Raw genomic sequence first — 27,435 nt, forward strand, 5'->3', positions numbered from 1 at the left:
GCTTGTAGGGCAGCACAACTGCTTCCACCCACCTCCATCATCATCATCATCATATGAAATAACTTTTTGTCACAACAAAAAATAGTGGCTGGTAAAATATTTGAGTGGCCGGTAAAACATTTTGTCCACCAGCCATAGTGGATGGTGGACAAAATTTTTAATTTCCACCCCTGGCGCCAGCGCTTAATTTTCATTCATTGTTGGATCGATTTCTTTGTTGGCACTTTTTGACATACAAAATTTTCATGCAGCAAAATGTCCTACAGTGCACAATCTATTAAATCTGACTTGCTACAGTGTGGCACGGGTTACAGTTAGGTTTTGTAATATTGATAATATGGTATTATATATTATATACTATGTTTTTTCTAAACTGCACAAGATGAGCCTCAAAATATTATATATTTGACCGTTTTGGGGCAAGTTAAGTTGCTTGAAATGCAATAATTTTAGCATCATATTGATATGCAATGAACAAACTGCATTTATTTGTATGAGTGCATCAAAATTAAATGAAGACTAGAGAGCGTGGAGTTTTAGTGAGCTATTAGTTTTAATTTACGGCTAAAACAAGGGGCAGGCCCAGGGTTAAATTCTTACCTTTTACATGAAGCAGTGACTGTCTTACCAGCACCGGTTATGTTTGATACTGTTATAGACATAAAAATTACCCAGTGGTTAGCATAGCAGCAATACCCAAAAAAAACTGGATGACTGTTAGCTTCAAGTTCAATTATACCTAACTGTAACTTTAAAATACTAAATATAAACTAATATTATCAACAAAATGTAAAGAAGCCATGTCATTATATGGGTTTATCTGGACTCATATAGCCAGGGAAAGCACGTTCCCACTGATAATAAGATTGTTTAATTGAAGGGGGGGAGACCGAACCAACTCTAAAATGAGACAAAGAGGCTCTTTTTGACTTCTTACATGTTTCTTTAATTTAGTCAGTTCTTGGGTTAGACAACAACTTGGCAAATGTCTTGAACTGTTGGGAAACCAACTGGAAATGTTGTGTTCAACATTTCTTACCTTGTTTATGCTTTCTCATACATTAATTATTGACATGCCCTCTCATGACTGTAGACAACATTGAAAAATATAGGATCACAATTTTCACACCATAACTGAGCACCTTATCTAGTTGAGTTTTATGCAGCTTCTTTGTTGTTTGTGGGGAATTCAGTAGCAGTTGCTGGTAGACACAAACGTGGATTACTCACACATTTATGCATGTTTTGAGGTGTTAAAAATTCTTCCCAGAAAAACTAAAACCAAATAATCTTTTGTCTTTTTTATTTACTTTTTTATTTATGGCTTAACCAGGTCTGTCTATTTTATAGATCTGGAAAGACAGAAAAAGACAAAGAAGCACTTTTATTTTACACCCAAAGCAGCCAGAATACCATACTTGTTTCGAGGTTTGAGATAAACACAGCAATCAAACCTCTTCACTGAAGCAAGACATTAAAGAGGTCGGTTTAAGTTTCAGAATATGTGTCATACCTTGGAGAGGCTGTAAATGGCAGGGTTTCAGGCAGTATTTGATCACTGGGTTTGCATGCTTTGTGTTATTTACCTCAGTAATGGAGGAGCAGTGAGTCAAATGCATGTATGTGCAAGTTACACAGCTGTGAGTAAATCCGTTAGAGTTTCTCTCCTCAGGCAAAAGCTTACTCGTAAGGACATTAGGGTAACACATTACAGCCTTCATATGATCTATGACTAGAAAATATTGCTATTGATAGGGATATATATTAATATAAATTCTGACAGCAATGAAAGTTTTCATAGTTTTAATTTCAGGTCATAAAATAATAAACCTGCAAACAGAAATGCTCTGAAAGATATTTGCATTTGGTACTACCTATTTGCATTCTGAATTAAGGTTTCCCTCAATGAATGGCACTTGTACCAAGATAGTTTTAGTTTTCCTGGAACTCTTCATTACAAACAAAAACTAACCAGACCTTTTTTGGTAGGTTTATTTCTGTCTTTCTTTGTGAAAAAGCCAAAAAGCCACTACCTGCTTTTGAATTGTTTCGCTGCAGTGCCAAAGTAAGGACATCGGCAACACAACTACTATTACGATTTAAACTTTTTAACAGAAACGGACTGAGAATAAAATGGCAAATGGATGGAAGTGAAAGGATACCAGTACAAAATGAATGGGTTTAGATTTATTTAGAAACATAAAAATGGAATTTTCCTTGTGTGTTTGATTGGACACCCAATCAAGATAATTCTGACTGACCTGGGTTGGCTTTTTACTTCAATCTCCATTTTGTGTGTGTCTGCTGTATTATTTGTTTGTTCTTTATTAGAAAAAATGACTTTGCTGTGCAGGATTCCTACACAGTCAATGGTATGTGTCTAATAACTGCATGTCATTAAGTGAGTAATGTTACATGTACATTATGCAACTTTACAGACACAATAAAACCCAGTCCTAAAACATTTAAAGAGTTATTTTTAAACAAAAAAATAGGAGTGCAGTTTTGCTTTGTTACCCACTGTGTTAGGTCCAAAACTAATTAGAAAGTGTAAAGTTTTTGTTTGTTGTTGAAAGCACTGTTCCCTGCTGCCCATCTTTTCCACACAGTTTTTTTATGTTGTTTGAAGCATATGAATCATAAAGTCACCACTTAAACACTGACAGCAAATTTATTTATTATGTATTATTATCTGAGCTGTTGGTAATATCTTAGCTACAGCAGTCAGCACCTTGTTAGTTTGGAGAAGCTGAAAAATTCAGACCCGGACCAGGCCTAGATAGCCAACACAAAGAGCAAATGTTTGCCCCAAAACTTCTTACAACATAAACATTTTGCAGCCAATAGACTGATTGTGCTGCATTTGCTTCCAAAAATGTATTAGTCACACTTTTCTAATTCAAAATACAGATTGTTCCCTCTGGAGGGAGGAGAGGGAGAGGGAGAGGGATTTACATGTGAGTTCAGCTCGCATAAACAGAGCAACTTGCTGCAATTTTAGATCTAAGAACTCTGCACTTTAAAGTTCGAATTGATAATCATCTTTGGACGGGAAGTGAAAGGTCTTGAACAAACAAGAAAAGAAGACCAGTAAAATAAACAAAGAAAATAACAACTAATAAATAAACCTTCTATGACCAGTCATCTGTGACTCTATATTGGAACGGTGCTGAAAAGGACATCATTTGTATACAAATATCTGAGGTCATGTCTTGCAGTAAGCTAAGGAACAAGTTCAGTTCACTGCCTCTCAGGCTCAGCTGTTAGGGAGCAGTGAGCAGTGATGTCACTGTCTATGTAACACTGGTTCTTCTGACTGAAAGAACAGTGACAAAAATAAATAACCATGTAAGGCAAAATGAACTGAATGTGCATGCTAATGTAATGTTAAAACATGGTCAATAAACCAATATATAATCAGGAACATTCTAAACTCAGAACAAACTTAAATCACCGCATCAGCAGGACAAATGGTGGTTTTATAGGAAAACTAAGTAAACTTTGCGTGAAGTACAGAGCGAAGCTTTATTCCACATTAATGACATCAATATTGCAACAACTCAGATTCTTCAGCTGTAATATTGATATACTGCCCTAATCTGCATGCTTCACATTTACATTTCATTGCGCTGGAAGTTTTCGAAATAAGGGAAAGTTGAAGCAAAAACTTTGAAAGTGGGTGAGGAGAAAAGGCTGATGAGGCTCATTCATCAGCTTTGTCATGGATTTGTTGGAAGCAAACGCCAGGGGAGAAAGGAGCTGACGGCGAGCCTCATCGAGGCAGCGTGCTCACCGTGTTAGCAAGGAAACACGGGAGGGGTTTAGGTCTGATAATGCTTGTTCAGGTTGTATGAGTGTGATGTGTGTGTGTGCGTTTGTGTCTGTGCGCTGCACACACACTCTTGTTCAAGGTTGCTTTGCAAAATGAGGATTAGTGGCGACTCCATAGAACGGATGGTAGTTAACACCAACTCCTACAAAACAAGAGCTAATGAGTGAGATGTCACAATGCTGGAAATCAATTAGTCATCTTACCAGGAACAGTAGAGACCATTTTTGTTTAATATTTATGTTTCATTGTTTCTTAACAAAGTAAGAGGTCTAAATTTGATAAAACTCAGATGACTTCATACTTCAATTGTATATCTCCTAAAAACACACCTTGTTTAAAACGGATTAAGAAATGTGTGTTCAGTATTTGTATTAGAGCAGCACAATATATCAAAAATTAATTATAATCTCAGTATCAGTGTGTGTAATGTCAGGATTATAATAGACAGCTTGAACTCCAAGAAATCATCAGAAATCCTGTTCAAGCATTCATTCGCTAAAAGCCAATAATGACATATATTCAGCTCTTGTAATGGACTCTTACCGCTCTTGACGTCCACACCTGGTTTAGATTATAGTGTTCATGATGTTAAAGCACACAGAACGTATCGTTAGCATCAGTGACAGAACACAAAAGAGGACTGAGGAAAATATGTGTTTATCGCAACTGATTATATGACAGTAATATTGCAATCCTAAGTTTCATTAATTTCATTTACTTCTTAAATAAATAACAAGGACCCAATAAAGTTTGTAGGTTTTGGTTCCATTTTAGGTCGTTTCTATGTATTTTGTAGCAGCTGTATTTGTGTATGTGTCGTGTTTTAGTTCTTGGTTCCTGTATTTGTTTCCAAGTTTGGCTTCTCTGTCGGTCATTTTTCTTAATTATCCCCACACTCTCTGATCTGGTCTGTGTTTCTCTGTTCGGTTCCTTGATAATTCCCCTACATCCACTCAAATAGTTACGCCTTACACTGAACACCTTGGTTTTATTCCTCTTTGCTGTTTCTGACACATCTTGTGGTTTTGCTTGTTTTGTTGAAGTTGTAGTCATTTAATGTCCTCATTTTACAACACACTTGATGGTACCTGAATTAATGAAAGCTTTTTAGTTTGTCAGCTGCCGGACTGTGAAGCTGGTTTTATTTAATACATTACATGAGAAAAGAATCAGAAGAATTTAAAATTAGACATCGATTTAAAAAAAATGGGGAAAACCAGCTTTATAACTTTTTATATGGTTGTTTTGATAATGTTAACACTCTCAAACATCAGCGCTGCCCTCCATGAGAGGTGGAGAGTAATGCGTAGTTTCATTTTATTTCATATTTCCTACGGCCACAAGTCTCCAGTTAAGTGCAATAAATGTCTGCGATAAATTTGGTTAACCTGACTGCGTCCTCTTTTCTTGTGTATCCTGATAAAAGTCAAAGACTTGTGTATTCTGTCTGATCGACACATTAATCCAATCTCTCTAGCTTAAATCAGAAGAGGTTTGGCATGTTTTCCTGGATAAGTTATTAAGCAATCAGTCGATTTTCAAAGCGGTCATTGTGAGCTTTTAAACTGATGACCTAATCAGCTAATCGTGTCTAATCAGCTCTACAATCATCACAACAAGTCAAAGAAGCTATTTCAATTTCTCCTCCACAGCTGATGTTGTGGAAACAGTACAGCTCGAACACAGCATTCACACACCATTTGCTCGAGCTGCTGGCACTATTGGATGCCATGTCTGCTGTGTGTGTGTGTGTGTGTGTGTGTGTGTGTGTGTGTGTGTGTGTGGCTGAGAGGGATGCAGGTGAACAGCTTGCGAGGGCCAACAGCTCCGCGGGCCAGTCTCGCGCATCACTTGACTGCCATACCCCGATGAAGGCCTATGCTCAAATTAACTTATTAGGCAAATGAGTGAACAGGCAAGAGACAGGGGTGGGGTGGGATTCAGGGCTGGATGGGCGCACATGGCTACAGCAGACTCCTACTAAACCTGCCTGCTTGTCTGCACAAATCAGCCGTCCCTGGCCCTTGACCCTCTGTCTCCAAACTCTTTTTCTGTCACCGTCTTCCTCTCACAGCCCCGTGTCTTTTCCTATTTCAGTCCCATCTCTACTGCTCACTGAAGCTCATGTAATACCATTGTTTAATCAGAGAACAACCTATTTCTGAGTCTTAACAATGCGTAGACAGGGGACTCTCATTTTCTACTTGTAGACAGATTTGATTTCTGTATGCAATTGTCTTGGGTCCCAAAATACATCAGTGGATTTAACACATTTAAATGGACCTTGAATGTGGGTTACACACAAACACAGGACCGAAAATCTGATGTCAACTGTGGCATCAACATTTATCTCAGATGTTTTTGCTTTGTTTTTTTGTTTTTCCCCAAGAAATACCATTTGAGGTAATTGCACTTGCAAACATGTCATGAGAACATGTGAGTGAACACTGACACTGATTGGATTTAATATAGTAGTAGTATTTTTGTTTTTAATTTAAAAGCTGTACATTTAACTTTAGTTCACTGTTCTTTAAGCCCTGCTTGTTGAGGACATCTGTGCAGACTAATTCTTCATATAAATGAGTTGCAACCTGTTTCACTTCCATGTAGTCCACTTCAGTGGGAGCACATTCTGCCTGTTGATTTGTCATACAAATCCATGACTCACTCATTAGTTGTCTGTTAGAACTGACAAATCATTCAACAGCCTTGCAATGAAGTTTGGGGTCAAAACCAGCTGAAATTGACTACAAATCATGTCTGGTATTAAACTGGTCTTAAATCATCACTTTAGTAATCAGTTTTCCCCACCTCAAGAACAGCTCTTGATTGGCAAAAGACTGAACTTTAAATAGTCTTTAAAGTGTCAGCAGTCTGTTTTGTGTTTCTGTGAGTAGTGAGCTGTATGAATTTGAATAATTAAGTAATAAAATTTTGTCTTCTTTTCTTTGATAAGATCTTCAAACCAGTGACCTTTGTTCTTATAGCAAAAGGTCCCTGTAATCTTCAAATAAATCCATGTTTAAACCCATGAATCCATTGTAAATGTTGCTTTCACCCATTCCAAATGGTTAGACAAGAGAAGGGAGAGGATGGCACACCTCAAATTCAGATGCAGTTGGCTATACTGTGGGACATCATTTTCTCAGTTCTGATGTGGAAATCTCTGAATGAATTTAACAGTGGTTTGAATGCATGTCAGGACCCTTAAATTTACTGATTGGCTTTTTGGCGAGCTGATGCTTTATCTGTCTTGTTGTGCCAACTGTGGGTCAGATCTGCTACATATTCAGATTCCACTCTGATCTAAAACTTGTGAAGCAATTTCTTTTGAACAGATTACTCAAACAGAGCAACATTTGCACCTTGTGCAGTTTTGTTCACAATCTTGCTTTCTTTATGAATTTAAAGTTGATCATGGTAGAAAGAGAGGAGGAGATTATACTGATGTTTGTAGACATCTACCATTTTGACATTGTTGTTTTGACTATTTTGCTATCCTGGGACTGACATTCATTTGCTATGCCTAGTTTTAAATTTTAGAATAAAATTTCTTTGCGTATCCCTGACTTCTACGAAATTGAAAAAAAAACAAATCCATGAAGTATGAGCAAAAAATAAGTCAAGACTCTCAAAATGCTTTTAGCTGTAGATAACTGGTTTGCCGACTCTCGTACCCTGATTCATTAAAGGTTCACACAGCTTCTGTGGGCACTAAAACTAAAACGGATCAGATTAATAAACTAAATACGGTCTTTCTGTGCTGGTGCAGTCGATGGTGCAATGATGTTTTGTGCTTTTATTTAGTGAAAAGCCCACCTATAATTTATATAGATAAAAGGACCTGATTCTTAAAGACCAGCATTGTTTGTGACACACATTTAGCAAGAAATATTTACTGTCTTCTGAGAGCTGGTGGTGTAGGCGTCTCAGAAGAAGAAAGCGAGGAAGAGGAGTAATCTGCTGCATGGTTGGCTTTTCAAAAATAGAGCAGAAAAAGTCAAGAAAACTTTAATTCATTGTTTGTTCCAGTGATGAGTGTCAGATTGTTGCATATACAACTTCAAATAAACTAATAAAAATGTGTGTAAAAATGTGTTTTTGTGTTTAGAATATAAAACATTCAGATTATACATTTCAGGAGCTGCTGAAAGCTCATATTTAGTCAGTTCAGTGAAGACGATCTGGATGCAAATTGCTCTCACCTGCCAAACTTGGATTTACATTTTCCTACCAGAATATTAGTGCTGATTACTTTATAAATCTAACCCTGAGAAGGTGCACTTAGTTGGGACAAATGATGCACAAAAGTCGGAGCTAAAACCATTCACTGTGCATTTTAGTGAATCAAGCTCTGTGTGTGGAGCGATGCATCCTGTAATTGACCTTTACCTCGTGAGTGGTCATCCATCCCAGTCTTCATCTGACAACACCCGACTTTCTCTCATCCTCCTCTCTCCTTCTCTTGACACCCCAGCCTTTGGATTCAATTAATCAGCCGTGGAGGGGGATTTATTCAATCCCTGCCCAATGAGATTCTTTGGTATGTGGCCCCAATGGTAGCAGGTTGAGAAGCCACGGTCTACGCTGTCTTTAGGCCTATTACTCTCACCTCACAGCCCACTCATAAAGGACGCTTTGAGCTGCCCGGTTTTGGGGGGATCCGGTGGGCTTTTTGTGCCATAATAGCCGAGAGGATTCAGTCACTAGAGACAGACGTGTTTACTAAACTCTGCATAGGTGGAGCAGGGGAGATTACGTGTGCCACTTTGAATAACTAGGAGCCCGAGTATTGGCTGGAAAGCCTCAACAAAATGACATGTTGTTCTGCCTGTTTCAGAGTAAAAACCATCTTGGACCAGCTTTAATGTTTAGCTTTATATAACAGGGACAAAAATAAAACACCAGATGAAAGAGTCGTTCAAAAGGGTTTCACAGTACCTTTCTGCAAAGTGTTCTTTTTTCCTTAAAGTACAACAGTAGTGGATTTAAATTTAACGTAAGAAAGCAGTTTGACAGTTTGAGTGCTCAGTCTTTTGGGGGTAGTGTAAAGGAAAATATTGAATAGTATTTTCAACTGCAGTTTGGACCAGTTGTACATTATTTCCAGATATGCATTAAAAAGCTTTTATTGGCTTCTGCCTACCTGTTGTTCTTCATTTCAGCCTTTCAAGGCAGATTTTGATGCAACAGAATTTGAAACAATTCCTTTTTGTCAGGGCTCAGCGTAGGACCTAAAGTGCGGATGGCGTGACATGAAATATGGAGCTGATTCTGTGAATGTGCAGAAACCGACACAACTGTCAGGTGATGAGAACTAAATGAGATTTCCAAGACTGTCAGCACTTTTTCTCCAACGATAGTATCAACATCTGCAAAGGTAGATATGCTGCTTTTGGGCAGTTAAAATCTTTTAAACTTAACATCCGTTATAACTTTAAACTGCAGTGCAACTTTACTGGATGTAACAACTGTGTTTTTATATCATTAAAAAAGACCACATATACTCAGTGTCCTGACCTTTTTTAGTGTTTAGACGGATGTCAACACATTCAACTTTCAGTGGTGGCTCCTGACAGGGGGCCATTTGTCGTGATGCTGACAAATACTATTTGTTCATTGGGTAAAAATAATGCAACATTAATTCAGAAGCAATATATTTATCCCAATATGTTTTTTTATTTCTTTATTGCATATTACATGTACTGCATGTTCTGGGTAACACAAAGAGTCCTGACAAATACATTCACAAAATTTCAAACAGTGACACATGGAGACCACCTCAGCACAGTTTTTTAGACCCAAAGAAGTGATGTTGTCAGAAACAGAACTGTCTGAGCAGCAGGTTGGATAGCAGCATCAGTTATAGAGACTAATGAGGTGAAAAGCTACATCATCTTTGTATGAAACCAAATGCACTAAGATGCTTAACAATAATAATTGTGAGTAAAATGTTTGCAGGTTAATAATGTCTACAGTAACAACTTGTAAGAAGCTGTGAACATTCTTTCAGACCGTTAAACATGCCTTTGCTGTGTTTACAATTGGCCACAGATGAAGCTACCTGCTTCCCCTGTGCCTGAGACGAGGCGGACAGAGGAAGGTGTAGTTTGTTCATCCTGATGGAGGAGCTGACATTTTATTGCTCCATAAACAACACAGGATTGGCATCTTTTTTTTACCAGCAGCTGTCGTTGCTAAGCAACCATCTACATTACCAGATGAAGGCTGCCAGTTAACACGAGCACACGTTAAAAGGTAACACAGCAGCTTTGCTCACCTCATTGATGTGACTACTAACTCTTGCTTTCATCCAACTGGATGGAAAAAGTTTCTCAAACCAAAACATTGAAGAAGGAGAAGTTCATGTGGATCTTTAAAGACTCCTGTTTCTCCATCTTTTCTGACAGGTAGTCCATGTTGGTGGTCTCCGCCCCCATAATCCCAATTACAGAATTTGTAGTCATAAAATTTCCACAAAAATCTTACAATATAAACTTTCCCTCCTTTGAAAGAATCTAGTTTAATATTCTGACTTGTTCTTGAAGGTCCTAACTGTTTTGTTTCCATTTTTCTTCATCAATGCCACAACAAAAGAGAAATTCTCTTGACAAAACCGCTCATTGGCCACGTTGATTTTGAACATGACTGCTAGCTTTGTGAAGCTGCGTAAGTTGAGGTAAACGGCGTGACATGTACGACAAAAGCACGCTGGCAGGGCTTGCCATCCCAAGAACCCATAGACAATGAGATGTAGGGCCTAAAAGTTGGAAACAAACAGTTTTACATTCAAGTCGATGAGAGCATCTGCGGCGACAGCAGACTTGGTCTTTGTCGCCTTTGAATGAGCAGGAATCCATGGAGCAGAGCTTCATGCTGATTGGACAATGACTTAGAGATGGGACAAGCTGCACAGACAGCTCAGTTATGGTGCAGCATCGCCCAGTCGCCCCTATAGGGGAACCGCCCATGATCATTTTGCTGCAGCATCTTTTCCTTCTTACTCTGTTCAGCTTTTTCCCATTTCAGTCACAACTTTCATCTTCTTGATACTGACAGGATTCAGTTTGTCACCCAAAATCCAAAGATTTGCACCTAAGCTAGTTAATTCCTGTTTTACATAACAGACAGCATAAAGCTGTATGGGACATATTTGCTCATTGTCTAAGTCTGTGATATAGGTTGATCTTTATCTCAGAGTGTTTTATGGCCCTCGTACATTTTTTTTTTTTAGACATGATGATGTAGCAACATAAGATGCTTTGGAAACATGGAGCAGGTTTGAAGTTCTGCAGGAAAAAAAAGGCTAAGACAAGATATATAACTGTACTATATTTAAACTGAATGTTGTTTTGTCTGCAGTCCACACAAGTCGAGAATTTGAACTGGTCAGACTAGTCCTAAAGATGTTTGTTTTTAATAAGTTCCTAATTTAAAAAGTTTGATAACGAGGCCAAGAATGGGTCATGGTTGCAACTGTATCTAATTACTGTGAATTTCCTGTTAGTTTGTACGAACATTGCATAATGTTTGTCTCTGTTAATTGTTACAAAAAATAAAAGAACAGTTAAAAAATAAATGAAAGAACAAAGAGTTTATTGTAAATCAGTGCTGAGAGAACATTCAGAGGGATGACCGTAAACCGGATACATGAAAACCTATCAGCATCGGCGCTCACATCGCCCAAAGATCCAGGTGTTTCCTTAAAGAGGCCGTTCGAACTTTCACTGTGTACATGCACAGAAGGGCTGCTTCCCCTGAGAGAGGGAGAAGGCTGTGAGCTGTCAGTGAAATGCCACTGCTCTACAGGAGGAGCCTCTAAATGAAACTCTTTCAGACAGAAAATGACATGCACAGTAAGCAGCTCCATGATATTAACAAATCACATTCTGTTGGAGAGATTATCAACCTTCTGCAGAGCTCTGCACTCTACTGGCTGCTTTCTTCATGCAATTGTACGAGATGATGTGGCTAATGACAAATGCGACAGATGGGAATAATACAACAACCTGTCAAAATAGGGAAAGTGCTGCCGCGCGTGTAGCTTTTTTAAATAAGCCGTTGCACTTTGTTGGTGGACGGAAAAGTCGAACCTCGAGTGTGTGTGTATTTGTGTTTTCACAAGGAAGTTGTTGTTTCCACCGGACAGCATCTCTTTAAACTTTACAGAGCTGGATGCAGCTGTCAGGAGACCTTTTCAGAAATTCCTGCCGCTGTCTGTCAGAGTGGCCCCCTGGGTGGATGTCCAGCCCTTTTTCACAAAGTTTTCAGACCCTTTCAAGTTTTCCAAAGTTTGCTACACGTAAAAGTAGATTGCCTTCTTTCTATTTGTCTCATCAGTCTATTTAAAAAAAAACAGATTCTTTGAATATTTTGATTACTAATAATTTAAGTCTAAATTATTTCTATTAAATAAGCTTCGAGAAGCTTTGGTGCATCATCTATCAGTGAACGATGACACGCTTTTTCCTGTTTGAAGTTCACCTCTGGCTGATTTGACTAGATCTAATTAAGGAGGAAACATCTGCACATACATGTGGTCTCGCAGTTGTTGGTGTGTGTGAAAAAACAAAGGAACGACAGTGAGGGAACTGTCAGTGCACGAAGTAGATCCGGGAGGCAGGGTTGTGCCGAGGCACAGGTTTGTGAACAAGAAAAAAGTCTTTATAGAGGAACAAACAACTGTACTGCGCTCCACCAGTCATGACTTTATAGTAGAAAGAAGACAAAAGTTATTCCTCACTAAAAAGCTTCTGATTTGTTCTCAGAATATGAGACGCAAAAGGTTCTCTGATAGTCTAATAAAACACTGTCCTCACTTGTTGAGAGACAAGTAAGGAAATACAGATAAAATGGATTGAAAAAAAAGTAGATTGTTTGTGGTACCAGAATGCTAAGCCTGATTAATTGAAGTCACATCAAAGAATTCAATTAGTGTTAAGTGTTTAAGCTCAAATGACCCAAAGTAAAGAGTCAAGAAAACACAGGAGCAGCTTCAGAAAAACTATGAAGGTTTTACCCTGGCCCTTCCAAAGCCCACAGTAGATCGTCTTTAAGGTGTTGTGAAAAGTGCTCCACACTGACACTCCACCTGCAAAGAAGAATGAGAGCATGCATCAGCAGGGGGCAGAATAACTGTGTTAGTGCAATATTATCAAAACTCTGATTTTTGTTGTCACTTGTTGAAAATTAAGAAAATCTGCTTTAGAGAATTTTGAAACCCAAAAACTTTATTAACCACAAGTCAATGTTTAAAGCCGCCCGTGGTGTCGGAGGTTTTTGGGGGCTGTGATTGAGGAGTGACAAGAGTGTCAGCAGCTCAAGGAAAACACATAAACACACAGCACTACTGGGGTAATATTAAATCACTATAAGTGTGATAAAGCTAGTGATTTATTCTGCACATATTGTTATACAGCATTCATGGGAATTTATGAGGTTGTGATACTAAGAATTAACATTTCAATTCAGTTTCTTTCATATCTTGTCAATATGAAGCTCGATAAGACCTGTTAATATCTTAAAGCGTAAAAAAAGAACAAAAATCTTTGGCGGCATATGCATTCAGCATACATCTCCATTAAGTAAAACATTTCTTCCCTTTGCATTCCAGCTGCAGGTGACTGGAGAACGATCTGTTTCTGGTTAAAGCGCTCTGATCCCAGCCTAGCACGCAGCCCTTACAGTCTGAGCCTGCACGGTGCAGATCAGCGGCTCAGATGGTATTCACATTTCAGACTCTGAGCTGGCATTCTTTGTAAGATCGGCTCTGCAGAGAAAGGAGCTCTGAACTTGTGATTTGTCACCTGCTGTTTGACAGCTGCTCTCGAACTTGTTTGCACATTATCACAGAATAATTCATTACTCAACAGCAGGCTCTATTTATAAGTAGACATGACAGGAAGGGAAGTAGAATATTATTTCATCTCAATATGTTAACAGTTTGTACCCCAATTAACACACACTCTGACCTAATGTGAAATGTCTTTGGTTAATGTGAAGCTGAAGTCCCTTTTTTTTAATCTTGACTTTCATATAGGTAAATGTTAAGTTATGCAATCAGTCAGATTATATACACAAATTTATAAGCACACTTGACAATGTCAGTTTAAAAGATGCTTATGTTTTACTGGATTTTGTCAGTTTATGGTATACATGACATTTGTTACAGGGAATAAATATTCACATGTTTTTATAAAATGTAGTTTTTTGTGTGTGTCTCTCTAAGCCTAAATACATCCTAACGCTGTGTGAAGCAGTTTTTTGTTTATGGTGCTGGTTATTTGACAGCAACAAAGTATGTTGTAACATAATGATCAGTTTTATGTTTTTTGTCTTAGTGGCTGACTATGATGTAAAATAAACTCAACTTATCTGAGTTTAGTTTGATTTGTTGCAATTATTAATCATCTTTTTTGCTAAAATTTGACTAATTAGGCTTTTCAAAGTTCATNATATATATATATATATATATATATATATATATATATATNGTATATATGTATATGCTGGCTGGTACTTTACTGGATCTACAGCTAACTGTTAGTCATGCTGTTTTTTAGTTTTGTGGACAGCTGATGAGCGAGGTTTTGGTAAACTTACGGTATCTGCTAATATAGTTCTATATGACACAATCTGACAACTAAGAGCACTATATAAAGCAAGTTAGAACTTGAAAAAGCCATTTTCTGGGACTGAAGGACGTCAGAGCAATAGCAGACCCAATTATATATCAAGCTAAACAACCAGTGACTGCAGATTTTTGCTCTTACTTGTTCCAGATTCAGGCTGTTGAAGGGATAAGATTTCCCTTGATTAAAAAAAAAAGACTTTTGGTCAATTTTTACACTGAAGACTTCTTTTTTAATTTCAGAATATATAAACTGAACTGTACACCGCACCATCACGGTGCACGTTTTAGTCTGTAAATCAGCTGACAAGTGTTTCTGCCAGTTCTTTTGACCCCTTTTACCACTGATTTCGAACTCCACACTGTTGACAGAGCACATGTGTCTGCCTGTCTTGAACACATCAGATTGAGCTCCGGAGACAAACTCCAGGAGATTCAAGGGTCATTGTTATTCCCAGTGTTTTTCCTCCCGCTCTTGTTTGTCTGTCTGTAGAGCTGAGCACAACCTGTCAGGCCGTTTGTTTATGCTCTGTGTGTATCTCCCGTGAACCCGCACCTGCTCGCTCATAGAGAAGTCGGAACGAAACGGACCTCCGAGCCAACACGCTCACAGCTGCACATTTTCTCCGCCGCTTCTTCTTCCTCCAAAGTCAACTCCGAGCGGAGATGTTGTAATGTGCAGCCCGCTGAGACAGTGAGCTCTTTCGACCCCCACGCCGCCGTGGCGGCGGGTTCCGTCTGAGACTCCCCTCGGCGACAAAAGTTGTTTGCTGTTCTTCCTGTCTGTCGCACCTGCAGCATAAGACCCCAGTGCAGAGAAAGGTCACGGATGCCGGAGAAATTCTGTCCGTTTGACCCGCCTGAAATCTTCGCCCAGCTAGACTCCCAGACAAACTACAGAGCTCCGGAGAAAATATGGCAGCTGTTTGTTGTGGGTGGTTGTTGCTGTTTTGTCTCATTTTTTTGTTGTTGTTGTTGCTGAACAAGATGTCTCTGTTCTGGTGGTCTTGAAAACAATCAGTGCATCAGGAAGAAGTGCTCTTTGGGGTTTCTGCAGCAGTGGTTTTAGTTGACAAAATACTCTAAACTAAAAGAAGCAGCTCTAAAATTATATGGCAGCCTCATTAATAAGGGTAAATATTTTATAGGGTGATGTTTTGGGGTGATAACAAGGTGAAAATTCAGATTTAACTCTGTTTTCTAATTCTGCACAGCTTTATACAAGGCACCATAAACTCCAATTACCAACTTTTCTTTCCTCCCCCCTGCAGATCATCTGCGTGTCGACCTGAGCTGCATATACTGCTCAGTGTCATTTTACATAGAAATGCAGCTAAAGTTTTTAAGACATGATCACCGTGTTGCAATGTACTCAAAACCCCAAAAAACAAAAAGATTTAAAGCAGTGATCGTGAATCTAACTGTGTCTGAAAATGAAGGGCTTTATTATGCTTTGTCATTTGTGAAATCTACGCTGATTTGTAGTCAAAGCCTGCAAGAATTCATCAAACGCCGAAAAGCATAACTTAAACTTAAAAAAGATTGTCCTTAGAGTTGCTTTGACGTTTGTTTTAAACAGCAAAATGGTTGTGCATTTTTACAGCTAAAATCTCATTTTTGTCACGCCTGAGATATTTAACCTCCTAACCTGATAATGATTAATATTTTTAAAGAATTTTCAATGTTGTTCCTGTTTCCTGAATTTGTTTTTGTTTTTTTTTTTAAACTGAGCTATTACTGAGAAATGGCAAAAAAATAAAATCCCCGTTATATGACCCACTCCCGTATTTGACTATTTCTTCCTTTTGGTTTCATACTGACTGATCTGTTGTGTAACTGTGTGGTTGATTTTAAGGTCTGTTTATGTCAAGTTATTTTCAGTTTCTTTGTGACCGTTCAAGACACGGAGCTTTACTTGGGTTTTCTGACTTTGCAGTGTTTATTCCTCTGCAGCAGCTCGAGTGCTGTTCTGTGAGCCCACACAGACACAGACAGAGAGACAGACACAGCTGAGGGTGTAGAGGAGGTCACGAGAGAGGGACCATCTGATGCCAGCAGATGGAGTGATAGAGGGAAGAAAGGAAAAGCTGGGAATCAGGATGACAAGACCAAATGCTTACGGGCTAATCTGAAGGCACTGATTTCACTTCACATCCTGTCTGCTCCATCGAGCCCACCTTATGCTAAAAACTTTGGGGCAGAGGAGACACAGAACATGGAGGAATTCAGCTTCACATGCAGCTGAGAGATGTTTGTATTTTATCAACACTGCATATTTATGATGGATCATTTTTGTAAATACACACAAGTTTTAGAGTCTTAAGGCTAAAAGAAGAAAATGAGGCCTCTCGGGGTGCCCCCCCCCCCCGTCCTGTGTGTAATGTATGCTTGTAGTAATGTGTTTTAATGTGCCTCGTGCCGCTCTTGGACCTGCTGCAGCGGTACGACCTCAGAAACACTTTCTTTTTCACCTAAAGTCACCTCCTCTGTCTCCTTTCTGTCTTTGGTAAAGAATGGAGCAGTTCCAGGAGAGCCAGTGAAGAAGGATGAAAACACCCGGAGAGGCAACTGGGGCAACCAGATAGAGTTTGTCCTCACGAGTGTGGGCTACGCAGTGGGCCTGGGCAACGTCTGGAGGTTCCCCTACCTGTGCTACAGAAATGGAGGAGGTACACATCTAGTTAGTCTGTGATAGCTGACATACTGTTTATATGTAAATACATTCACACTAATCAGGGCAGTGAAAAGCAAATTTATCTCACTTTTCATTATTGTCACCAGTCACGAGTTTGTTAACGTATTATAAAGAAAACTAAGACGTTTTTGTGAGAATTGAATTCATGGAAGTTTTTCTTGTTTTGCTGCATTACAACCTGTAATTTAAATAGATATACGTTAGGTTTAAACCCACAGTTTGGCATTCTGATTAAGTCCAAAACTGGTTTTTAATGTACAGGAAAGCAATAGTTTGGTCATTTTTGAAGCAATCTTCTGTCAATTAGTTATCAGTAGTTATTACCTTATCAGTCATAGGACAGAATATGGAGGAAGAGGGAAAAGTCTTCATCCAGACAAGGAGTGCCAGATTTGTATCATTTTCAGGCTTATATGAAACTACGTCCTTTAGCTAATACTAAACCTCTACACTTTTGTTACTACTCTAATGTATGGTCACTGAACATAGACAGGCCGTGTATATGCCAGTGGTGTTGATGCTGCTGAACGGATCTGTCCACCATGAGATGGGTGCAGAGGTGTACCATTAGCTAATGTAGCCTTCTTTCACACCGGTTTGACGTTTTGAGATACTTATTACTGATAACTATTAGACAGCACAACTTTAAAAAATGAACAGACAACCCTTTTATTGCAAGAAAGTGTAACATCCACCTCAGGCATCATGCATCTGAGAAACATGACATCTGCTTCGAAGCTGCTCAAGGGAGCTGCCTCAACCATTTTTTTTTATTTTTTGCACAGAGCCTAAAAAAAAGAAATTAATGCTGATGTCGAACAGCTGTACGTTTTTGTTGAAACCGATGATGATGTAACCTGAAACTTCATCCCTACCTGCCTGTTGGTAATCAATAAGTGAATGAGCAACACTTTCTTTAGGAGATTCTGGATTTCTTTCAGAGAAATCAAGTTAATTGGCTTCAACAGCACAACAGAAATACAGATCAATACCCTGCGGGAGCTAACACTGTGGGTTAAAACAAAGCTAACAAGTCTGATTGTTAGTGGTTATGTGTTTAGGAGAGTGCCAAATAGTCTTCAAATACAAGCATGCACTACAGCCTTCTATTTAAGGGATGCATTTAGTGTTTTTTGTAAAACACTTTCAGTTTTACTTGTTTTGCAATAAAAGGTATAAATCGTTACTTACGTTCCATAAACTGATGAGGTGAAATTGGAGGGAAAATAAAAAAAGTTTCCGAGCAGTATTTAAAAGCATTTATAAAGACACTTTTCTTTGTGTTTTAAATCCTTAAATCCTGATTGGGTGCTGACATTTTAAAGGTCACAGAATTAGGCTACAAGCTCCGTGATTACATTAAAAACACATTTGTGGGGAAGTGCAGATAAAAGCCGAGTTTCTCTTTATGTGTGTCCATCAGAGAACCATTATTCAGAACGGGACTAAATATGCTCCTGAAAACACACTTGTAGAGAAAGGACAAACCGTCCAGATGCACCAACCAGGCAAAAAGGGCATTAATGAATGACAAAAACGAGAAAGATATCCCTGAAGGTACTGTTGAGCACTAAAACAGAGATTAAACCGTTAATAAAGTGCTTCAGGTCAAAGAATGACAATTACTTTTGGCAGTAATTGTTGCAGCTGTTGCGTGAGGATGTTAGTGTTTCTTTTCCATTTGAGATGTTACAACCTATACATGAGCAATTTTTTAAACTTTATTATTGATTTTTTTTAACCCACAAAGGGACGGGCAACAGGCAAGTTGTGTTGCAATTTTATTGTAAAAAGCCCGAGCTTGTGAGTATTTTTACACGCACCATATAAGCAATCATTACATTAGTCTAAATGACTCACCTGTAAGTGCTTCAGCAGCAAATATAGCTTTTATCAGGGCTGCAGTCATTAGAGGTCAAATGATTTCTATTTTGAGCTGCTGATTACTTTCCAGAGGCTTCTTCAAACAGGCCAGATGTGGCAACTCTGTGAACAAATTAAATCCAAAGCATCGTTCCAGGCATCTGGTTTTGCACAGCTACGTTATTGTTTATCAGACTGTGAGTATGTCAGAATAAGTCCGGGCGAACAGGAAGAATCCAGGTGCTGCTGCTGTTGCGCTGCTGAGCATGCGTTCACCGTGCAGCCGATGTGTGTCGAGCAGAAGGGCACGCCGATGCAGTCAGCCCGTTTGTGCCCTAGGAAGATGCCTCCTAAAAGCTTAGTTAAACAGATGATAGTCTTAGTTTGAAAATGTGCTAAAGATGCCACCAGTTTGGTGATTCAGTGTGTTTTTTATATATGTCCACCTTGCAAATATTTGGATTAAAGTTATTTGTGCAGCAGAGCTGCGTTCCCGTGCTCTGACTCTGCATGTGTCCATCATGCATTTGCTCATACGTGGCACGGAGTTTGAGAAGACTTTGGCCCAGTTTGCATTTGGGCAACATATAAGCAGAACACACACAGATCTTGGTTATGGATGACCATCTGATTCAGCCTGAACAAAACAGAGCACTCAGCGTCACTGAACAGACTCAGCTGGACATTCGATGACCTCTCTGCTCACACATGGGATATTCCAAAGACAGATGAGGTTTTTTCTTCTTTTCCTTTTTTTTTAAATTTACATCTCTGCTAAATGATGGACACACGGTGGGTTGCAGCAAATAAATCCCAAATGATCTGTTTGAAATCTCTGAAACCTTCTGATTAGAGTAAAAACACATACACACGATAACACATAAACACTCGAAACAGCTTTGGCCAGGGTCAGTCAGCAAATCATCATTTCAGAGGCTGATCAGTCTGAAACTGCATTAGTAAATAGTTCTGTACTCTAAAAATGTTTCAGAATTTGTGGTATTCATGATCTACAAAGTATATTTTTTGTAAATCAGAGAAATGGCAACGATTTGGAATTGTAGCAATCCTTTTAGTAAGGAAACTTTTATCCAAAATATGCAGAAATACCTTTTATGTATTGTAAGTGAAAACTTGAGCCTAGATAAAAAATAAAAATGAAAAAAATCCCCCAAAACATTGCTGGTTAAAATTTTTTGGGCATTGATTTAGCACTGACTAAAGCAAAGTAGCAAATATTGTTGTGGACTGATAAGTCAGAACATCAGTTTATTTGGGACGTGATGGACACCTTGTTCTCCAAATATAGAGAGAAACTTCCAGATTATTATCACAACAAGAAGTTCAGAAGGAAATGATCTGCCATGGTAAAGAATTGGTCCAAACTGGCTCTGGTAACCGGAACATTTTTAACATTTTCAGCACTAATTCTGACTGATAATTACAGGTTTTACTGCTAGTCAGACAACCCTTTTTTTTTTCCAAAGAGGGTTTTTCTATTTAAAAGCCGAGAACATCTAACCACACGCTGCCCAGAACAGCGGCATGACTCTGGGTGGTAAACCGGCATTTCTGCACTCCAGACCAGTCCTCATCAAAACCATTGTCAAACAAAAAATACAACCAGCTGGACTCCAAATAGTTGAGCTGCTAAAGTCCTGCTGTATGTCATGTAAGACCGACAGGAAGTGCTTTCCTCAGTTCCTGACGATGTCCACTAAAACAACAGTTTGTGTACGGTGAGGAGCATCTGGGAGGTTCCTGAGGTGGTTGATATTGGGACATTGCAGGGGTGTGTTTGGTCTGACTCAGTAACTAACTGCTTTACATCAGCAGCAGTTTTTATTTTTTTATTATCACATTGGTTTAGCGGTAACATCAAACCTAACGTGGCACCTGAGAACATGACTTGTCTGGAAGTCTGAGCTGTGCCTCATTTCTTCTCTCCTCCAGGTGCCTTCATGCTTCCATATTTTATCATGTTGGTGTTCTGCGGCATTCCTCTCTTCTTCCTGGAGCTTTCCTTTGGTCAGTTTGCCAGCCTGGGGTGTTTGGGTGTCTGGAAGATTAGCCCCATGTTTAAAGGTGAGTGGCAAACATATTTACGCCAGGTTTTCAACCAAGTCTGTGTACAAAATCATCATGGAATGACATTTGCTGCACACGTTTTGTTCTTACCTTCTGCTCTTTTTCCACACTCCCTCTCCAGGTGTGGGCTACGGCATGATGGTGGTGTCCACCTACATTGGGATCTATTACAACGTGGTCATTTGCATCGCCTTCTATTACTTCTTTATGTCCATGACAAACCTGCTGCCGTGGACGTACTGCAACAACCCCTGGAACACGCCTGACTGCAGCGGCGTGGTCGGCAGCGGCGCCCAGCTCAACGGCAGCCTGGCGAACGTCACCAGCAGCTTGATCGCCGGGGCGTCCGAGATGGTCAACCGCACCAAGAGGACCAGTCCCAGCGAGGAGTACTGGAAGTAAGAGCTAGAAGGACCTGATGGGCTTTCAGTGAGACACTGTCCGTCAGGTTCAGGCTTTTTGTAAACTACATCCACATTTACTGAGGCAACCTGTTCTCACTTAAAGCCTGTTTTGCTAGCAGATCTGTGACAAAAGTAACAGAACTTACAAAGTTACATATTTACTTCACACATTTTGAAAACTGTCAGACAGATGGCAAGCTTTAAAATATAAAATAGCTTTGTAGCTGTAAAACAAATATCTTGTAATGCAGCATCAGACTGTACAAAGCCTAACTACTGACGCTGAGACAAAAACAGCCTGTGCAGCAAACAAATCCAAATTTCTTCCCCTCTTCCCAGATGAGGTACAAATAAACTTTGTATATTGGTCACAAACATCCTCTATAGTTATGTCTTTAAGGATAGCATGCATATCATCATACATGCTACATGAAAATACTCAACAAATGAGCATTTTAATAGATTGTTTATCCTCAAAAATCACATTTTTTTAATTAATTTGCCTTTCCTTCATGCAGTTAGAGCGTCCAGCCAGCAGGGGGTGCTGTGGCCTCCTTGGTACTCCTTCCAGTATCTCTGCAGAGGTTTTAGGTTGTCATTAATGACTGTGGACATATTGACACACTGTTGTTTAACTTGGTGGATTTTGACTTCCAGTTTCAGGCTGCTATAGCTCATACTCGACACAGGTCATTATTGGCGTCTCCTGTTAGACAAGCTTGACTCAAATATGCTTCATGTTTGTGGAAAGTGTTCAAATATTTGGACTAGATTAGACTGGAAGTGCAGCGGCTTTCATATACTGAGACTGCACCATCTGTAGTGACATGAAGGAGGTTCTTCATGTTAAGTTTTGTTCAGATTTTTTTTTTTTTTTAAGGAAACTACTCATGAGAGCGCCTTAAAAGAGTTCTTTGATGATCAGCACTGATCAGCTCAGAGCAGATTCAGACATAGATATAAAGTGTTAGGAAGCGAAGTGCAGAGCTTACCTCTGGGTAACCCTGGGAAAGCTGAAGGTCTTCCCTGGCTCAAATCCCTCCCAGCTTTATCTGCCTTCAGCCTGATCTCTCCTCTCTGTTGAATGCACCTGTAACATCTGGATATTTACCACTGACAATTAAAAATACTAGCTGCTTTTTATGCAAAGACAAACACCAGTCATTTCCGGCAGTTTGCCATTGTAAAGTTTTAGTGACCTTTTTGGAGGACATTAAACCTTCCTTTTAGGTAATTAATAAACTGTAAAGTCAGACGGGTATTTGCTTTTCTAGGAAAAACAGACCCTACAAAGTATCAAAACACTGTTTTTTCTATAACTCTGTTTCAGGCACTACGTGTTGAACATCTCTGATGATATTGGGAACTTTGGAGAGGTCCGTCTTCCTATCCTGGGATGCCTGGCCGTCTCCTGGTGTGTTGTCTTCCTCTGTCTCATCAGGGGCGTCAAATCATCTGGAAAGGTCAGTCGGCAGAAACGAAAGTACACTAATTCACTTATTTGCAATATGGCACTTAAATCCACCGACAAACAGAATGTAAATGAAAATATATATGGGGCTCTTTTGTGTCAAACTGATTTCAACAGCTTGCGTGATTATTGTGTGTCCAGGTGGTGTACTTCACAGCCACATTCCCATATGTGGTTTTGACCATTCTGTTCATTCGTGGCATCACCCTGGATGGAGCCATAAATGGCATCAAATACTACCTGACCCCACAGTGGCAGAAGGTCCTGGATGCAAAGGTCTGTCCTGATGAGCCCAAGTACGAACAGCTAAGCTGGAATAAGATTTATTTTCCTTTACGGCATTTCTGCACTTCTGGGTTTGTTTCTGTAGGTGTGGGGAGATGCCGCCTCACAGATCTTCTACTCCCTGGGTTGTGCCTGGGGCGGTCTCATCACTATGGCTTCTTACAACAAGTTTCACAACAACTGTTTCAGGTAAGTACTACTCTCAAAGTCAGATTTAAACAGGACCACTTGATCTATTGAAAATGTATCATAGTTGCAATATCAATGTGTGCAATGTCAAAATCACAAATGATTCTGTTCGGACTGAAGCAAATCCTTGATTTGCATGCTAATAATATAAATACATTATATATTATCCCCAGTTTAATGTACAGATGCAGAGCAGAATAAAGCAATGTATTTGATAATATCAGGTATTAAAAGCAAAATATATAACAAACTATATTTATTTGGATTATTGTGTAAGAAAAACATCCTGTTAGCTCAGCTGCAGATCTGCATTTCTCTATTTGGAACTGTTTGTTTTGATTTATTACTTTGGATGTTTGTAAAACCAACACATACTTTACTTCTTACTTAGGAAGTGTGTAAAGTACTGCAGTGCAAGTGTTTATGAATGATAAAAACAAAGGAAAAAGGCCTAGATGGTGAGGAGATGGTTTAGTTTTATTCATTTAACTGATGTGGGTAAAGCCTTTTAAAATGTGCTTCCATTTTCTAACCTCTTTGTGAGGAGACAGAAAAAGCCCAATAATTGCCTCCGTGTGACTTAATGCAATTGTCTCCCTAATGAGCCAGAGCAAAATATTGATGGACAAAAGACAGAGCAGCTAGCTCAATAAGTCAGGAGCCAATTTCAAGGTTTAAAGTGTTTAAGATAAGAAGGGGAAGGTGTGAAACAATTGGACAGAAAAAATGGTAGGAGATAAACCTTTTTTTTTTTTTTTTTTCTCAGTGTGTGTTCAGAGGCTGTGCTTGGTCAACAAGGGAGTGAGCAAAATGAACCTTGGAGAAGGTTAAAATTTAAGGGAGGGAAGATAAAGGGAAGAAGAACTGTCATTTATTTCCTTAGCTTGTCCCCACATGCTGACAGTGAAAGGTGCCAAGGAGCGTGCGGTGGCCAAAGAAGAAGGTTGAAGATATAATTTTTTTTTTTTTTCAACCGGGAGCTTGAGATAGCGCTATCTGACCACGCAGCTGCATGGAGGTGCTAATCAGCTTGTTTTCTGCAGCTCCGTCCCTGTAGAGACACCTACTGCTTCCCTGTAACACCACCAATTGGTGCACATGCAGAAGTACAGAGTGAAGGACAGAGCAGGAGTCCCACGGGTGGAGAAACAGACTGGCATCAAAGTTATCAAAGGCATCCTCTGCAATAACCCTAACAGGAAGTGTGAGGAAGGGGGGAAAAAAAGCACTATTCCCTCGATAAATGTGAACAAAGTCAGGTCCAAGTAGGTGCCGGAGAGAGGATGGATGAAATGGGGCTCTGTAGATATCCTTCAGCAGAAGTTGTCAGAATAAGGGCAGCGATGTTCACTATTCTGACATCTAATGTTTCAGCTCACTGAACTTAGGCCAGCTAAGAGAGGAAGTTCTGTCAGATTCATAATAAAGGTTATAATCATGTCACTATTTCTACAGTTTTCTGCATTTATTTCAGTGTATTAAAATCCTAACCAATCAGTCTGCTTGTAGAGCCAGAGAAAACTGTGGAACAGAAGAATAACTTCTCAGAATCTGGACTGAACTGTCACTTGGTTCAACTTTGCAGCAAAACCCCTCTCACATACAGTATATCCTTTCTGTGACACCCAAAATCTTTATGACAAAATTAGATTTCATTCATGCTTGTGGAGTGAAACCGTTGCATTAGAGCTTTTCTGACATAAGGAGCAAATTTATCTTTGGAACAATTCATGTCGAAAATTTGATCAAACTATTGCTGATCCAGTCGATCACGCTTTGACCTTGTGTTGCAGCTGAAGGAGGAGTGGCTCCCATTCTGTACCTGCAAACTGTCTAAGTGAACATCGCAGCATTTATTCAAACAGATTAGGTTAAAACAGTATTTTACAATATTGTTATAAATTCAGCTGCTTTCTGAATTATCTCCAGATGGTATAAGCTGCTTGCCTTTGAGAACGTTTAGTAAATTAATGCCATAAATATCAATGACTTGTCATATTTTAAGGTTATTTGCTCTCTAATTTACAGTTTAGTACTTCACTAAAAGGTGTCCTATCTTTTTACAACCCACAGGGACAGCATCATCATCAGTATCACCAACTGTGCGACCAGTGTGTACGCCGGCTTTGTCATTTTCTCCATCCTGGGCTTCATGGCGCACCACCTGAACGTCCCTGTGTCGGAGGTGGCCGACCACGGCCCGGGACTGGCCTTCGTGGCTTACCCAGAAGCCCTCACTCTGCTGCCAATCTCGCCGCTCTGGTCACTGTTGTTCTTCTTCATGCTCATCCTTCTGGGACTAGGAACCCAGGTGAGAGATGATTTATTTTCTTTTTTTATTTAAGGAATTATTATTGAATAAAGTGTGTTCATTTGAGGCCTTCACACCCTGTTTCATTATTTGATGCTTAAAACTAAAGCAGAAGACTTTGCCCACTTGGTGTATGATCCGGATAAGAAAAAGAAGAGCATCGTGAGCTTGAGAGAGTCTTCACCCAAGGGTCCTCACTCCTGACTTGTGACCGTTTTTCTTCGCAGCTCTTTGACTCCTTCCTCTGTTTGACTTGTTGGCAGAGATAGAAGTCACAATTGTTGGCAGTTTTTAGAACATCTGAAGTCGGGGTTTGTTATGGTCTGTTCAAAAGACTCTGTTAGTTTGCATCATCCTGATCATCCATCCAAGTTTGCTGTTATCCTGTTGGAAAACCCGAGCTGTAGTTTGGCTGAAAATGAAAAACTGAAGCTGTATTTCTTTTTATGTATTGTCTATCAAAACAGTCCCAGACCATGATGCTACCACCACCAGATGGTACTGTGTCCTAAGGATTATTTGCCTCATTTAGTCACTATAGCATATAGCATCTTTATCATCCTTAATAATATCCTCAAATGGTGCTTTTGTTTTCTACTTTGTCTGCTTCAGACATAAATTGAGCCTAAAGAGTTTGTTTTTAAAGCAGTTGGCTATCACAGGAATGCAAAACCGTTTTGTCTTTATTTTCTGTTCATTTTTGTTCTTCCCTGATCATCTAAAATCAATTTCCTTTCATCTGCAGGAGGCAGAATAGCCATAAAATGCTGGCTTTAGAAGATATTTTACACTTGTGTAACAATTAACTAAAATCCCACTGTATGTAAATCTTTCAGCATAACTGGGAGTGCCGTAATATATATAAGTATAAAAAAACAAACTAATATAAATATAAGGCTTGCTACAAGGAAAGTCTGGGACGTGCAGAGTGAACTCGGTGTATAATGGATAAATATGCAGCTGCTGAAATCAGTTTGAAATGCCAGTCATGGCAAAGGAGAAAATATTCTCCATCTAAAATGTCAAAGTTTGAATGACATTTTTTTTAGTCTCAGTGAATCACTGAGTGCATAAAATGTCAGTGTGGAGGATTGTCTCTAATTATCTGTTTAGAGCCACCCTTCTTGCGGTGCTCTTTTCATGTCAGGGAAATACAGTTTTGTTCAGTCTAAGCTCCAGTTTTCATGTAATCCATATCTCCTTTTCCCGGCCCGTTCTTCTAGTTCTGTCTGTTGGAGACGTTGGTGACGGCCATCGTGGATGAGATCGGCACTGACTGGATTATCAGAAATAAGACCATCATCACTCTGTCAGTGGCCGTAGTTGGTTTCCTGCTGGGGGTGCCCCTAACGACACGGGTAAGAAGTCACTGCTTGGACGCAACTAGTTTCCTCCCGTGACGATGATGTTTTAAATGTTTTCTTTTCTTTGTTAACAGGCAGGGATCTATTGGCTGCTGCTGATGGACAACTATGCAGCTAGTTTCTCTCTGGTCATCATCTCCTGCATCATGTGTATCTGCGTCATGTATGTTTACGGTAAGGACGGAAGCACGGTTGGGTGTCAAAACCTGCGTCTCTCTGATTTCCTGTCTCTAAAAATGTCCGCCTGAAGAAAAATAAAAGCATTCAGCGGAGAGAGAGCAGAACATTGCTGCTAAATAAGTG

General features: G+C 39.4%; 1 protein-coding gene across 4 annotated transcripts in view; it reads left to right on the top strand.

The window, feature by feature from the left end:
• slc6a9 (solute carrier family 6 member 9) overlaps window positions 1-27,435 on the top strand; it is a 71,180-nt gene that overhangs the window by 33,760 nt on the left and 9,985 nt on the right. For all 4 annotated transcript variants that reach the window (XM_017420875.3, XM_017420872.3, XM_017420873.3 and 1 more), the window contains 9 exons: window positions 16,975-17,131; window positions 20,974-21,105; window positions 21,230-21,506; window positions 22,843-22,975; window positions 23,125-23,259; window positions 23,354-23,457; window positions 25,531-25,768; window positions 26,992-27,126; window positions 27,207-27,306. In XM_017420875.3, coding sequence (XP_017276364.1) covers window positions 16,975-17,131; window positions 20,974-21,105; window positions 21,230-21,506; window positions 22,843-22,975; window positions 23,125-23,259; window positions 23,354-23,457; window positions 25,531-25,768; window positions 26,992-27,126; window positions 27,207-27,306 — 1,411 coding nt within the window. The remainder of the gene's footprint in view (window positions 1-16,974; window positions 17,132-20,973; window positions 21,106-21,229; window positions 21,507-22,842; window positions 22,976-23,124; window positions 23,260-23,353; window positions 23,458-25,530; window positions 25,769-26,991; window positions 27,127-27,206; window positions 27,307-27,435) is intronic.

The sequence above is a fragment of the Kryptolebias marmoratus genome, linkage group LG20 (assembly GCF_001649575.2).
Source record: "Kryptolebias marmoratus isolate JLee-2015 linkage group LG20, ASM164957v2, whole genome shotgun sequence".
NCBI lineage: Eukaryota > Metazoa > Chordata > Actinopteri > Cyprinodontiformes > Rivulidae > Kryptolebias > Kryptolebias marmoratus.